Source organism: Oncorhynchus gorbuscha, linkage group LG07 (assembly GCF_021184085.1).
Source record: "Oncorhynchus gorbuscha isolate QuinsamMale2020 ecotype Even-year linkage group LG07, OgorEven_v1.0, whole genome shotgun sequence".
Classification (NCBI taxonomy): domain Eukaryota; kingdom Metazoa; phylum Chordata; class Actinopteri; order Salmoniformes; family Salmonidae; genus Oncorhynchus; species Oncorhynchus gorbuscha.
In genome coordinates this window covers 19,269,277-19,285,121 of record NC_060179.1, presented here as the reverse complement: position 1 = coordinate 19,285,121, position 15,845 = coordinate 19,269,277, and the positions used below count along the sequence as shown (strand labels likewise).

General features: G+C 41.1%; 1 protein-coding gene across 1 annotated transcript in view; it reads right to left on the bottom strand.

Moving 5' to 3' along the window:
• Window positions 1-15,845, bottom strand: part of LOC124040486 (histone-lysine N-methyltransferase 2C-like) — a 108,570-nt gene that overhangs the window by 73,589 nt on the left and 19,136 nt on the right. Inside the window, 4 exon segments of the mRNA XM_046357703.1 lie at window positions 212-321; window positions 2,567-2,731; window positions 12,950-13,131; window positions 15,475-15,579. Of these exon segments, the coding sequence (XP_046213659.1) occupies window positions 212-321; window positions 2,567-2,731; window positions 12,950-13,131; window positions 15,475-15,579 (562 nt within the window).

The following is a 15,845-nucleotide window of genomic DNA, read 5'->3' as shown; positions in this document are numbered from 1 at the left end:
TTGTAGGACTTTTAATGAATTTATTTGCAAATTATGGTGGAAAATAAGTATTTGATCACCTACAAACAAGCAAGATTTCTGGCTCTCACAGACCTGTAACTTCTTCAAGTTCTTCAAGTGCCCCACTGTAGCTATACACCTATTGTAAGGTATTGGCCTCATAATCATACACATAGCATTCACCGTGTGTGGGCTAGGTCTGGAGTCTTACCCTGTGAAGGCAGAGCGTGTGGTCGACACATGGTGCAGTCAAAGCCATCATCTGCTGCATTCTCCACCTCCTCATCTGTGACCAGGCCCTGGCAGCAGGCATGGATCCACCTGACAGGGGAAGGAGAAGATGATTAGATAGTTACATATGCACTTTAAACGTGCAATTTAATGTCTATGTACACTACCGGTCAAAAGTTTGGACACACCTACTCATTCAAGGATTATTTATTTGTACTATTTCTACATTGTAGAATAATAGTGAAGACATCAAAACCACGAAATAACACATATGGAATCATGTAGTATCCAAAAATGTATATTTGAGATTCTTCAAATAGCCACCCTTTTCCTTGAGAGCTGTGCACACTCTTGGCATTCTCTCAACCAACTTGTCACCTAGAATGTATTTCAATTAACAGGTGTGCCTTCTTAATTTGTGGAATATCTTTCCTTAACTTCTCTAGGGTAGGGAGCAGCATTTGGAATTTTGGATGAAAAGCATGCCCAAATTATACAGCTTTCTACTCAGGCCCAGAAGATAGGATATTCATATAATTAGTAAATTTGGATAGAAAACACTAAAGTTTCCAAAACTGTTCAAATAATGTCTGTGAGTATAACAGAACTGATTTGGCAGGCAAACATCTGAGAAAAATCGATTCAAGTAGGATTTTTTGTGTGTGTAGTTTTCTATTCAATGCCATTACAGCCTTCCACTAGATGTCAACAGTTTTTAGAAATTGTTTCAGGCTTGTATTCTGAAAAAGAGTGAGTAAGAGCAGTCTGAACGAGTGGACCCTGCCGTGTCACAGAGCGTTTTCATGCGTGTGACCAGAGAGAGTGCCTTTCTTGTTTACCTTTTATGTTGACACCGTTATTGTCCGGTTGAAATATTATCGATTATTTAGGCTAAAAACAACCTGCGGATTGAATATAAACATTGTTTGACATGTTTCTACGAATTTTATGGATACAATTTGGATTTTTTTTGTCTGCCTGTTGTGACTGCGTTTGAGCCTGTGGATTACTGAAGAAAATGCGAACAAAACTGAGGTTTTCGGATATAATGAGAGACTTTATCTAACAAAGGGAACATTTATTGAATAAATTAATGTCGGAGTGCCACCATATTAAGATAATCAAAGGTAAGGGATTCATTTTATCTCTATTTCTGACTTGTGTAACTCTTCTACTTGGCTGGTTACTGTTTGTAATGATTTGTCTGCTGGGCTATGTTCAAATAATCGTACAGTATGCTTTCACCGTAAAGCATTTTTTAAAATCTGACACCGTGGTTGGATTCACAAGAAGTTAATCTTTAAACCAATGAAAAATAGTTGTATCTTTTATGAATTTTTATAATGAGTATTTCTGTATTTGAATTTGGCGCTCTGCAATCTTACTGGATGTTGGCCAGGTTGGACGCTAGCATCCCACATACCCTAGAGAGGTTAATGCGTTTGAGCCAATCAGTTGTTTTGTGACAGGGTAGAGGGGTATACATGAGACAGCCATATTTGGTAAAAGACAAAGTCCATATTATGTCAAGAACAGCTCAAATAAGGAAAGAGAAATGAAAGTCCATCATTACTTTAAGACATGAAGGTCAGTCAATACAGAACATTTCAAGAACTTTGAAAGCTTCTTCAAGTGCAGTAGCAAAAACCATCAAGCGCTGTTAAACTGGCTCTCATGAGGACCTGTGAGTGTCTTTGGCATCATTAAATTGAAGACTTATTTTATCAAATCAATTCTCTGTAATTATTAATATGTGTTTAAACCAATCATGTAAATGTAATTAACTAGGAAGTCGGGGCACCAAGGAAAATCTTCAGATTACAAAGTTATAATTTTCCACCATAATTTGCAAATAACTTCATTAAAATCCTACAATGTGATTTTCTTGATTTTTTTTTCTCATTTTGTCTGTCATAGTTGACGTGTACCTATGATGAAAATTACAGGCCTCTCTCATCTTTTTAAGTGGGAGAACTTGCACAATTGGTAGCTGACTAAAGACTTTTTTGCCCCACTGTATGTCATGCAATTTAAACATATACAAGTGTAAATACAGAGAGAGACAGGTGCACATAGACACATAAACAAGCACTTAGCTACGCACTCAAACAGACTCCGATATGCATTAACCCGTTTGCTACAGCAACGATATGTTCTGTCCCATCAAGCCTTACAATGAGTAAATGACACCGTAGTAGATCTTTGGACTGTTTCCTTTGTCAAACTGGACGCTGGCTGCCAACATGCCATATCTACACAGTGTTGCCAGGTCCTAGTGTCACCCAATCATTCTCAGGTGGTGCATGGCCTGGCAGAGAGAGAGAACGCTGCTCACCTGTCACACTGGCGGCACTGCACGATGAGCTCGTCCTCACGGTAGCTGCGCATGCACATTGGGCATGATGCCAGGCTGGCACAGGGGCCGCACTGGGTGTAGTTGTTCTGCCAGTCACACCTCGTGCCGGGGGAGGTGGCACCGCACTGGGTACAGGAGACACACCTATGGCAGGTGAGAGAGAGGGTGGCATGAGTGGGCGATGCTAAGCAGGGGTGAAACACAATCGCAATCGCAGCGACTCCAGTATATCTAGCATACCTCCCAACACAGAGTCCAAAGATAATGCACTTGTATCACACACATACAGTGCCTTTACAAAGTATTCACACCCCTTGACTTATTCCACATTTTGTTGTGACAGCCTGAATTCAAAATGGATTGAATCAATGTTTTTCCTCACCCATCTACATACAGTACAATACCCAATAATGACAGAGTGAAGACATGTTTATAGAAATGTTTGCAAATGTATTGAAAATGAAATACCTCATTAACATAAGTATTCACACCCGAGTCAATCATTTGTAGAAGCACCTTTGGCGGCGATTACAGATTTGAGTCGTCTTGGGTATGTTTGTATCAGCTTTGCACATTTGGATTGGGGGATTTTGTCCCATTCTTCTTTGCAGATTTTCTCATCTGCTGTTAAGTTCAATGGGGAGTGGCGGTGAATAACAATCTTCATGTCTTACCACAGATTTTCAAAGGGACTTGGGCATTTTTGTTCTGATGCCATTTCAGCGTTGCTTTGGCTGTATGCTTGGGGTCATTGGGGTCATTGTCCTGTTGAAACTAGAGGTCGACCGATTATGACTTTTCAATGCCGATACAGATTATTGGAGGACCCCAAAAAAAAACGATACCGATTAATCGGACGATTTTTATATATACATTTGTAATAATGACAATTACAGCAATACTGAATGAATACCTCAGTAAAATCAATTTAGTCTCAAAAAAATAATGAAACGTTCAATTTGGTTTAAATAATGCAAAAACAAAGTGTTGAAGAAGAAAGTAAAAGTGCAATATTTTCCATGTATAAAAAGGTAACGTTTAAGTTCCTTGCTCAGAACATGAGAACATATGAAAGCTGGTGGCTCCTTTTAACGTCTTCAATATTCCCAGGTAAGAAGTTTTAGGTTGTAGTTATTATAGGAATTATAGGACTATTTCTCTCTATACCATTTGTATTTCATATACCTTTGACTATTGGATGTTCTTATAGGCACTATAACATTGCCAGCCTTATCTCGGGAGTTGATAGGCTTGAAGTCATAAACAGCGCAATACTTGAAGCTCAGCGAAGAGCTGCTGGCAAATGCAGGAAAGTGCTGTTTGAATGAATGCTTACGAGCCTGCTGCTGCCTACCACTGCTCAGTCAGACTGCTCTATCAAATCATAGACTTAATTATAATATAATAACACACAGAAATGCGAGCCTTAGGTCATTAATATGGTCAGATCCGGAAACTATAATTTTGAAAAAAATGAGTTTATTCTTTCAGTGAAATACAGAACCGTTCCGTATTTTTTCAAACGGGTGGCATCCCTAAGTCTAAATATTGCTGTTACATTGCAAAACCTTAAATGTTATGTCATAATTATGTACAATTCTGGCAAATTAATTACGGTATTTGATAGAAAGAAATGGTCTTCACACAGTTCGCAACGAGCCAGGCAGCCCAAACTTCTGCATATACCCTGACTCTGCTTGCACAGAACGCAAGAGAAGTGACACAATTTCCCTAGTTAAAAGAAATTCATGTTAGCAGTATTAACAATATTAACTAAATATCAAGGCTTAAAAAATATACGTAAAAATATACTATGTATATATATGTATTGAATTTAAGAAAGGCATTGATGTTTATGGTTAGGTACACATTGGTGCAACGACATTGCTTTTTTCGCAAAAGCGCTTGTTAAATCATCACCTGTTTGAAGTAGGCTATGATTCGATGATAAATTAACAGGCACCTCATCGATTATATGCAACGCAGGACAAGCTAGATAAACTAGTAATATCATCAACCATGTGTTTTTAACAAGTGATTGTTCAAATGGATTGTTTTTTTATAAAATGTTTAATGCTAGCTAGCAACTTACCTTGGCTCCTTGCTGCACTCGCACAACAGGTAGTCAGCCTGCCACGCAGTCTACTCGTAGAGTGCAATGTAATTGGCCACAATCGGAGTCCAAAAATGCCGATAGTTATGAAAACTTGAAATTGGCCCCAATTAAATCGGCCATTCCGATCAATCGGTCAAACTCTAGTTGAAATATAAGTCTACGGTCATTTGCACTCTGAAGCAAGTTCTCATTAAGAATTTGCATGTATTTGGCTCCATTCATTGTTCCCTCTATCCTTACCAGTCTCCCAGTCCCTGCTGCTGAAAAGCATCCCCATATCTTGATTCTGCAACCACCATGCTTCCCGGTAGGAATGGTGTTAGACAGGTGATGAGCTGTTCCTGGTTTTCTCCAGACATGGCGTTTTGAATTCAAGAGTTACATTTTGGTCTCAAACCAGAGAATATTTTTCCTTATTCTTTTGGTTTTTCTGCAAATTCCAGGAATGCTGTCATGGTTCCAATTTCTCAGGAGTGGCTTCCATCTGGCCACTCTCCAATAAAGCCCAGATAGGTGAAGTTCTGTAGACTAACTCAGCCAAGGAATTCTGCAGTTCTGTCAGAGTGGTGATTGAGTTCTTGGTCACCTCTCCCTGAACAAGGTCCTTCTTGCCCGGTTTCTCAGTTTGGTCGTATGGCCAGCTCTAGACAGAGTCTGGGTAGTTCCATATTTTTTCAATTTCCCAATGATGGAGACCACTGTGTTCTTGGAATGTTTCAACACTCTATAAATTCTTGAAAACCCTTCCCCAGAGCCAGTGCATTTGGTAAGTATTCAGACTTTTTCCACATTTTGTTATGTTACAGCCTTATTCTAAAATGGATCAAATAAAGAATCCTCATTCGACACACAATAACCCATGACAAAGTGACAAACAGGTTTTTAGAAATGTTTGCAAATGTTAATTACATAAGTATTCAGACCCTTTGCTATGAGACTCGAAATTGAGCTCAGGTGCATCCTGTTTCCCTGGATTGCACTTGGTTTCTACAACTTGATTGGAGTTGACCTGTGGTAAATTCAACTGATTGGACACGATATGGAAAGGCACAAACCAGTCTATATAAGGTCTACAACATTGTTGGTCCCCAAGAACACAGTGGCCTCCATCATTCCTAAATGGAATAAGTGTGGAACCACAAAGTCTTCCTCGAGCAAATTGAGCCATTGGAGAAGGGCCAAGAACCCGATGGTCATTCTGACAGAGCTCCAGAGTACCTCTGGAGATGAGAGAACATCTCTGGAGATACCTGAAAATAGTCAGGATTGAGGGAAAGATGCAGCAAAGTACAGATGTCCCCCAGAGCACAAACTCAGACAGAGCTCCAACATGAGAAGATCTGTAGACAAGTCTCAAAGAACCAATGAACATCTCTGGACCTGAAAAACTCCCCCCAAACTAGACAGAGCTTGAGAAGATCTGTAGAGAAGAATGGGAGAAACTCCCCAAATACAGGTGGGCCAAGCTTGTAGTGTCATACCCAAGAAGACTCAAAGCGGTCATCGCTGCCAAAGGTGCTTCAAAGTAAAGTGTCTGAATACTAAATGTCATATTTCAGTTTTTTTATAAGTTTGCAAAACATTTTTAAACAGTTTTTACTTTGTCATTCTGGGGTATTGTATGTAGATTGATGAGGGGAAAAAACTACTAAATCCATTTTAGAATAAGGCTGTAATGAAACAAAATGTAGAAAAAAATACTTCATGAATGCACCGTGTATGCCTCATCACAATTCTAGCTCGAAGATCTACAGACAGTTCCTTGGACTTCATGATATAGTTTATCCTCTGACATACACTGTCAATTGTGGGACCTTGTATAGACAGGTGAGTTTCATTCTAAATCATGTCCAAACAATGAAATTGGCCACAGGTCAAATTGTAGTGGCATCTCAAGGATGATCAAAAGGAATTGCATGTACCTGAGCTCAATTTGGAGTGTCATAAAGGGATATCAATATATATTTCTGTCTTTAATTTTCAATAAATGTGCAAACATTTCTAAAAACATGTTTTCACTTTGTCATTATGAGGAATTGTGTTTAGATGGGTGAGAAAATAATCCATTTAGAATTCAGGCTGTAACAAAATGAGGAATAAGCCAATACTTTCTGAAGGCAGTGTAAATACTGTGTAAATACAGTGTAAATACTGTTCATCCAAGCAAACCTGAGGGTAAACAGACACACAAACCTACTATAAACCAAAATAACCCACTACAGTTACGCTATCTGATATATACCACACACACTTCTTAAGTGTGTGTGTGTGTGTGTGTGTGTGTGTGTGTGTGTGTGTGTGTGTGTGTGTGTGTGTGTGTGTGTGTGTGTGTGTGTGTGTGTGTGTGTGTGTGTGTGTGTGTGTGTGTGTGTGTGTGTGTGTGTGTGTGTGTGTGTGTGTGTGTGTGTGTAAAGAGCTGCCCTAAAAATAAATATATGTCACTGGCGGGGCTCCAAGGAAAGTCCTGAATGAATGAGTCTCGCTGCAGTGTCAACAGAGTGTTGTTTGACTGGGGATTAGGGACTGATGTTACGCCTAATATGGGGGAAATCCCTCCCTATCAGGGCTGAAAACAGCTGCTACAGATCAACAATATGTGACAGAGAGAGGGGGAAAGAGAGAGAAAACAATGTTGATGTTCAGTGGTGGGAAGAAGATAGTTGGCAAGAATATATGAGAGCGAGACGCAGAGAGAGATACAAAGTGACTAAACTCTGATGCCCAAACACTTGGCACGCCTTGGAGTTGTTGTCAGTGGACAGACTAGGGTCCCCAGCCACATCACAATCCACACGGGCACAAATGACCTGAGGACCCAGCAGGAAAGGGTGGCCACAGCGCAAGGGAGTGATTGAAAAAGCTTCTTCCACTTTCCCCAATGCACAAGTGGTCATCTCTATCCTGCTACCACGAAAATACTTACATCCTGCCACCACACAGCAGGTGAATGAAAGCATTTTGCAAGACTGTGCCTCAAAACCTAAATGTCTACCTGGCCCACCACCCCACCCTCAACTTGAACAGCTTTTACGACCAGGTCCATCTCTACAAGGCACCAATCCTAACTTTTGCCAGGACCCTGAAGGAAGTCACCCTCAACCGTAGCCCCAGAACCTCACACAGGAGCAACGGACACCCTCCCAGACCTGCAAGATCCCCCCTGAAGGACATGCATCGAGAGAACACACAAAGAGGACCTACACTCAGAACACAGCATCACCAGCTACACCCCAACCAGATAAGACCACCCCAAGCAAACCCTGGCCACACCCTATAAAGGCCAACGCATATCAGACCTGTGTCCCTTCTGCCCACCCCATGCCCCCCGCCACTGCGGAACGGACCTCAACATGACAGCAGGACATATGCCCAGGCCGTGAGCAGCGCAACAGGCCCAAGCCCACTATTTACACCTGCCCAAGCCCCATCCAGCGACCTAAGATGTACATAACTGATGCTCTGCTCACACCTACTGTGATGGTCCAGGCCTAAACTACACAAAAATACCACTAGACACTATGGAACACAAAGCTTTTACAATCTCATCCTGGAATATATAAGGTCTGAGGTCATCTGCCTTTGGCCTAAAGAGCATGAACCCAGACTTCATCAAAGAAATTGGAAATACAGACATTGTCAAACTAAAATAAACATGGTATAAAGGAGAGTCCCATCCACCAAAATACCAGGTATGAAACAGGGAAAAGACATAGTTGGTATGCTAATTTGGTAAAGAGCAGACCTAACCCACTATTAATTAGTCAATACAGGAACATTTTACATCTGGCTAGAAATTAATAAGAAAAATAAATCAGGCCCAGGGAAAATGTCCTAAATGCTAGAACTGGACTGCCTATAGCACACAGGGGACCCCTAATAGAATCGTTTTTCAACCATACAAACTTTAACAAACTACATTTTTGAAGATGCTGGATTATTCCAACAAAACAGAAAGGTATCAAAAGTATCTATATCCAAACAGTAAAATTCCAGAAAATGATGTAATGGCTTTCCTATATTGACATAATCTGAAAGACCACTCAAACTCAGCATCATGGGAAAGTAGCTACTGCTCCAAAACCGCCATAGGAAAAAAGCCAGGAAGACATTGTCTCCGGTTTGCAACTGCAAATGGAGACAAAGATCACACTTTTTTGAGAAATGTCCACTGACTTCGGTTTGCAACTGCAAATGGAGACAAAGATCACACTTTTTTGAGAAATGTCCACTGGTCTGATGAAACAAAAATATAACTGTTTGGCAATAATGACCATCGTTATGTTTGGAGGAAAAGTGTGGGGGGGGCTTCCAAGCTGAAGAACACGATCCCAACAGTGAAGCACAGGGGTGGCAGCATCATGTTGTGGGGCTGCTTTGCTGAAGGAGGGACTGGTGAACTTCACAAAATAGATGGCATCATGAGGTAGGAAAATATGTGGATATATTGAAGCAACATCTCAAGACATCAGTCAGGAAGTTAAAGCTTGGTCGCAAATGGGTTTTCCAAATGGACAATGACCCCAAGCATACTTCCAAAGTTGTGGCAAAATGGCTTAAGGACAACAAAGTCAAGGTATTGGAGTGGCCATCACAAAGCCCTGACCTCAATTGTATAGAACATTTGTGGGCAAAACTGAAAAGGCGTGTGCGAGCAAGGAGGCCTAGAAACCTTGACTCAGTTACATCAGCTCTGTCAAGAGGAATGGGCCAAAATTCACCCAACTTATTGTGAGAGATTTGTGGAAGGCTACCTGAAACGTTTGACCCAAGTTAAACAATTTAAAGGCAATGCTACCAAATACTAATTGAGTGTAACTTCTGACCATTTAGGAATGTGATGAAAGAAATAAAAGCTGAAATAAATCATGCTCTCAACTATTATTTTGACATTTCACATTCTAAAAATAAAGTATTGTTCCTAACTGACCTAAGACATGGAATTTTTACTAGGATTAAATGTCAAGGATTGGAAAAACGGAGTTTAAATTTAGTTGGCTCAGGTGTATGTAAACTTCCGACTTCAACTGTACCTGGAGGTGACAGCAATCCCTCCCCCATATACCTCCATAGACAACATAACCAACAAAAACGCGTCGCAACTCTGTTTGACGCTGGGTATGTACATAGTCTATGGCAGGCTTCGACGGGACTCCTATAGTAGGTAGACCTACAGCTCATCTCTTGGCAGTAGTACTGTATACTACTTTATCACTGATCTCAACCCAGAGTCTCTCAGAGCGTTCAGTCAGCCCACTGACACCCCTATCAGATCACAGCAAAATAACACTCTACTTGAACAGAGCTATGTTCAATCACGAGGAATTATAGCCAAAGGAACTGAATCATATTAAGACATGCTATAGATGGAAGGAAAGTAGTGTTAAAAACTTGCCAAAAAACTATTAGGCAACAACAAAGTCAATCCCTTTTAGACAACTTCCTGGACAAAATGTTTCACTGTAATAATGAATGTGTAAACTTGTCAGTAGACAACCTAAACAGTATATTTGACCTCCCAGCTTCCCTATCAAATCTAAACATTTCTAGCAGACAACCTAAAAACAATGAAAAATGGTTTGATGAAGAATGCAAAAACCTAAGAAAGAAATTGCGAAACCTATCCAACAACCAAAAACAGAGACCCAGAAAACTTGAGCATACGCCTTCACTACGGTGATTCACTAAAACAATACAGAAATACACTACGGAAAAAGAAAAGACAGCACGTTAGAAATTAGCTCAATATAATTGAAGAATCCATATAATCTAACCACTTCCGAGAAAATTGGAAAACACTAAACAAAAAAACAACACGAAGCGTTATCTATCCAAAATGGCAATGGATAAACCACTTCTCTAATCTTTTTTGCTCTAGAACAAAGAACAAAACACCAAAAACATATACAGCGGGGAGAACAAGTATTTGATACACTGCCGATTTTGCAGGTTTTCCCTCTTACAAAGCATGTGGAGGTCTGTAATTTTTATCATAGGTACACTTCAACTGTGAGAGATGGAATCTAAAACACAAATCCAGAAAATCACATTGTATGATTTTTAAGTACTTAATTTGCATTTTATTGCATGACATAAGTATTTGATACATCAGAAAAGAAGAACTTAATATTTGGTACAGAAACCTTTGTTTGCAATTACAGAGATCATACGTTTCCTGTAGTTCTTGACCAGGTTTGCACACACTGCAGCAGGGATTTTGGCCCACTCCTCCATACAGACCTTCTCCAGATCCATCAGGTTTTCAGCTCCCTCCAAAGATTTTCTATTGGGTTCAGGTCTGGAGACAGGCAAGGCCACTCCAGGACCTTGAGATGCTTCTTACAGAGCCACTCCTTAGTTGCCCTGGCTGTGTTTTTCGGGTCATTGTCACGCTGGAAGTCCCAGCCACGACCCATCTTCAATGCTCTTACTGAGGGAAGGAGGTTGTTGGCGATACGTGGCCCCATCCATCCTCCGGGCCTGGACATGCGCTGGCTTGATCAGGGGGACCTTGCATGCGCTGCAGGATTTTAATCCATGACGGCGTAGTGTGTTACTAATGGCTTTCTTTGAGACTGTGGTCCCAGCTCTCTTTAGGTCATTGACCAGGTCCTGCCATGTAGTTTTGGGCTGATCCTTCACCTTCCTCATGATCATTGATGCCCCATGAGGTGAGATCTTGCATGGAGCCCCAGACCGAGGGTGATTGACCGTCATCTTGAACTTCTTCCATTTTCTAATAATTGCACCAACGGTTGTTGCCTTCTCAACAAGCTGCTTGCCTATTGTCCTATAGCCCATCCCATCCTTGTGCAGGTCTACAATTTTATCCCTGATGTCCTTACACAGCTCTCTGGTCTTGGCCATTGTGGAGAGGTTGGAGACTGATTGAGTGTGGGGACAGGTGTCTTTTATACCGGTAACAAGTTCAAACAGGTGCAGTTAATACAGGTAATGAGTGGAGAACAGGAGGGCTTCTTAAAGAAAAACTAACAGGTCTGTGAGCCGGAATTCTTACTGGTTGGTAGGTGATCAAATACTTATGTCATGCAATAAAATGCAAATGAATTACTTAAAAATCATAATGTGATTTTCTGGATTTTTGTTTTAGATTCCGTCTCTCACAGTTGAAATGTACCTATGATAAAAATTACAGACCTCCACATGCTTTGTAAGTAGGAAAACCTGCAAAATCGGCAGTGTATTAAATACTTCTTCTCCCCACTGTACATGATCAAATACAAATCTTACAATAAACTATTGAAGACTACCAGAACCCACTGGATTCTCCAATTACATTGAATGAACTACAGGACAAAATACAAACCCTTCAACCCAAAAAGGCCTGTGGGGTTGATGGTATCCTAGATGAAATGATAAAATATACAGACAACAAATTACAATTTGCTATACTTAAACATCATCCTTAGCTCTGGCATCTTCCCCAATATTTGGAACTAAGGATTGATCACCCCAATCCACAAAAGTTTAGACAAATTTGACCCCAGTAACTACCGTGGGATATGCGTCAACAGCAACCTTGGGAAAAGCCACTGCATTATCATTAACAGTAGACTAGTACATTTCCTCAGTAAAAACAAAGTACAGAACAAATGTCAAATTGGCTTTTTACCAAATTACCATAAGACAGACCACGTATTCACCCTGCATACCCCAATTGACAAACAAAACAAAGGCAAAGTTTGCTCATGCTTTGTTGATAAAAAAAATTTTGACTCAATTTGGCTATACAAATGGATGAAAACTAGTGTTTCCATTATAGGACATTATAAAATCCATGTACAAAAACAAGTGTATGGTTAAAACACGTCTTTCCACAGGGCCGGGGGGTGAGACAGGGATGCAGCTTAAGCCCCAACCTCTTCATATATATCTCAGAGAGAGAGAGAGACGCAGAGAAAGCGAGAGCGAGAGAGACGCAGAGAGAGCGAGAGAGACGCAGAGAGAGCGAGAGAGACGCAGAGAGAGCGAGACGCAGAGAGCGAGAGTCGCAGAGAGAGATGCAGAGAGCGAGAGAGACGCAGAGAAGAGAGCGAGACGCATGGATGAGAAGACATTATAGAGATGGAGAGATAACAGATGAGATACTAAGGGAAAGAATAGAGAAACACAAAACATCTTCATTCTAAAAACATTTGACAGCATCATTGGTGCAGCCAGACAAGCTCTGATGCTTTGATTGGCTGTGCTGTGCTCTGTAATTAGCAGCAGTCACGACATATACACACCACTTGCACTTCCAGCTGCCCTTGGGCACCGTCTGCAGGGGTGGGTCCAGGCAGTATGTGTGGTAGCTGATGTCACAGTTGTCACACAGCAGCAGGCGGCCTGGGTCGCTGGCCTGGCCGCACGCCTCGCACACCGTGCACTCCAGACAGCGCCAGCCTTTACTCAGCACCACCCGGGTGATCTGGTGGCACAGGGGGGGTGCAAAGGTTAGAGAGGGGTTAAAGGGGCACAGCAGGGATAGGAATCCCCTTTAAGGTCCATTTCAATGGAGCATATTGACTAATGGCTGTATGTTCTATATTTACATAGTAGGGGAATAATCAAATCTAGTTCCCAGCAGCACATCTTCCAGGTTAAAGGTCATTGCTGAGCTATTTGTCAAAGGGATGCACCGGTATTTATTAGCCAATAAACCATGGATGCAGAGGGAGGATCAAACCAATTGAGAGAAAGACCCTCCACCCTCACAATGATTTGCTGAAAGACAGACAACAAATACCATAACAAACTAAACTTACATAGTTTAGCCACCCAGATTATCTCCATTAAATGTTTTTTTATTTCAGTACTCAAATCTGGTGAGGTATTTAGAGACTGCATAGTAAACTGTTACCCAATATCATTACCCAATTACTCCTAAATGTATCACGGGCTTACTTATAAACACCACTTTGTGCCAGTAGGCCGCCATTCCATTGGATCCAGCAGACCGAAATGGATGCCAAAAAAGAGACTTATTCTCACCATGTTGTCAATAACAGGTACATCTCTCTTTTACTAGCCTTGTAATAAAAATAAATAAAAATTACAACCAAGCAGCCAATGTGTATAGCCGTGAGTGAAATGTACAGTCACACTAAGTGCTGCTGAGCGCACTTGGCTACCAAGGGCAATTAGCCGTTTCGCTAGCTACCGGGGGCCATCAATAATGCCGTCTCCATCATTCTTGTCCATTAGCTTCCGCCAGTGCGCCGCAGTGCTGCTAACATCAATCGGTTTAATCACTGTGTTAGCTGGGATGGGTGCGATTGGCTGGCAGAGGCAGGCGTGATGAAGAAAACCTGTGCGTGTGTGTGAGTGGGTGCGCCTGTGTCTGATAGTCTCCCATTATTGAGTGAGTGCTTTTTTTCAGGGGGAGAGATTAAAAGGGGGGTGGGCACATTCTATATTTAGGGGCCAATTCACTGAATACACTGAGCCAGAATAGGCATAAGGGCAGCATGCATATGACTTTCATAAAAGTAAAACTTCTATACAGTCTATTGATTTTATTTTAGAGGCTGTGTTCCAACTAGAATGGAATATGACAATGGTAGGCAAGCCGGCTTGGAGTGGCGAATGCTTGAGGTGATATTTGTGAAAAACTTAACACTATATCAAAGGAAACTGTCTTAGGCCCTTATTTGTCCGCCAGAGGGGGTGGTGTTGTGGGGATAAGGCTTGGCGATAAATCCATCAATAGAATCCACACAAGGTGCTTAAAGTGAAACCTGTTAATCATCCCAGTATTTATTTGACACCTTGGCTCAAAGCAGCTTGGGGTTGGCACAGAGCCTAATACAATCTGTAGGGAATCCCCTGGCTACTACGCTACAACCAAACTATGCATACATGTAGCCACATACACAAAATGTTGCTGTTTTAAAGCTAACTTCCTGCAATTTTTCAAATTTTGCCACAGGGTGGATAGAAGATTTTATAGTTTTAAAGCTAGTTTCCTGCAATTGTACACATTTTGCCATGGGGCTGAGAGACCATTTTAATTTTAAAGCAAATTTCCTGCAATTCTACACATTTTGACATGGCGTATGCCATGTTCTTATGCCATCTGAGCAGTGGTGTAAAGTACTTTAAAGTACTACTTAAGTAGTTTTTTGTGTGTATCTGTACTTTACGATTTATATTTTTTGGCAACTTTGACTTTACTACATCCCTAAAGAAAATATTGTAATTTGTCTTTCATACAATTTCCCTGACAACAAAAAGTACTCGTTACATTTTGAATGCTTAGCAGGACAGGAAAATGGTCAAACCTATCAAGAAAACACGTGGTCATCCCTACTGCCTCTGGCCTGGTGGACTCACTAAACACAAATGCATCTTTTGTAAATAATGTCTGAGTGTTGGAGTGGGTGCTCCTCCTTATATGTGTACGTTTACTTTTGATACTTAAGTATATTTTAGCAATTACATTTGCTTTTGATACTTAAGTATATTTAAACCAAATACTTTTAGACTTTTACTAGTATTTTACTGGCTGACTTTTACTTGAGTAACTTTCTATTAAAAAGGTATCTATACTTTTACTCATTTATGACAATTGGGTACTTTTCCCACCACTGCATCAGAGTGCCTCAAGCAGAAAAAAATCAATGGAGAGGTCCCATGTCATGCTAAATGCATTTAGACTCTGCTAAATGCATATAGGAGAAACAATGCAGTGTTTATATACATACACATTATTGGTTGCGGATTATCTTTTGAGAGATACTGTAGGTCTGGTATAGGAAAGAGAAGGGTTCACCTTGATGTTGACACAGAAGGGGTGGTAACACTGGCCACACTGGGAGCAGGCCAGCAGCCTGCCCTCTGACCCCTGGCCAAAACTTCCACACACCACACACATGTCCTGTATAAGGGAGAGAGGGGGAGGAAGGGAGAATAGAGAAAAAAAAAGAGAAGTAGACAGGGAGGGAAAGAAGGAGGTAGGGAGAGAAAGATGGAGAGGTGGGGGGGGGGGGGTCAAGAGAGGGAGCAAGGGAGTGAGAGAAAAGGATGTGGAAGGAAAAGGAGAGAGTGCATAAGTAATGGGGGAAAGAGCAGGTAAACAGAAAATGGCGAGAAAACAAGAGAAAGTTAAGTTTCTTGACATACATAAACATATGGCTCACGCAG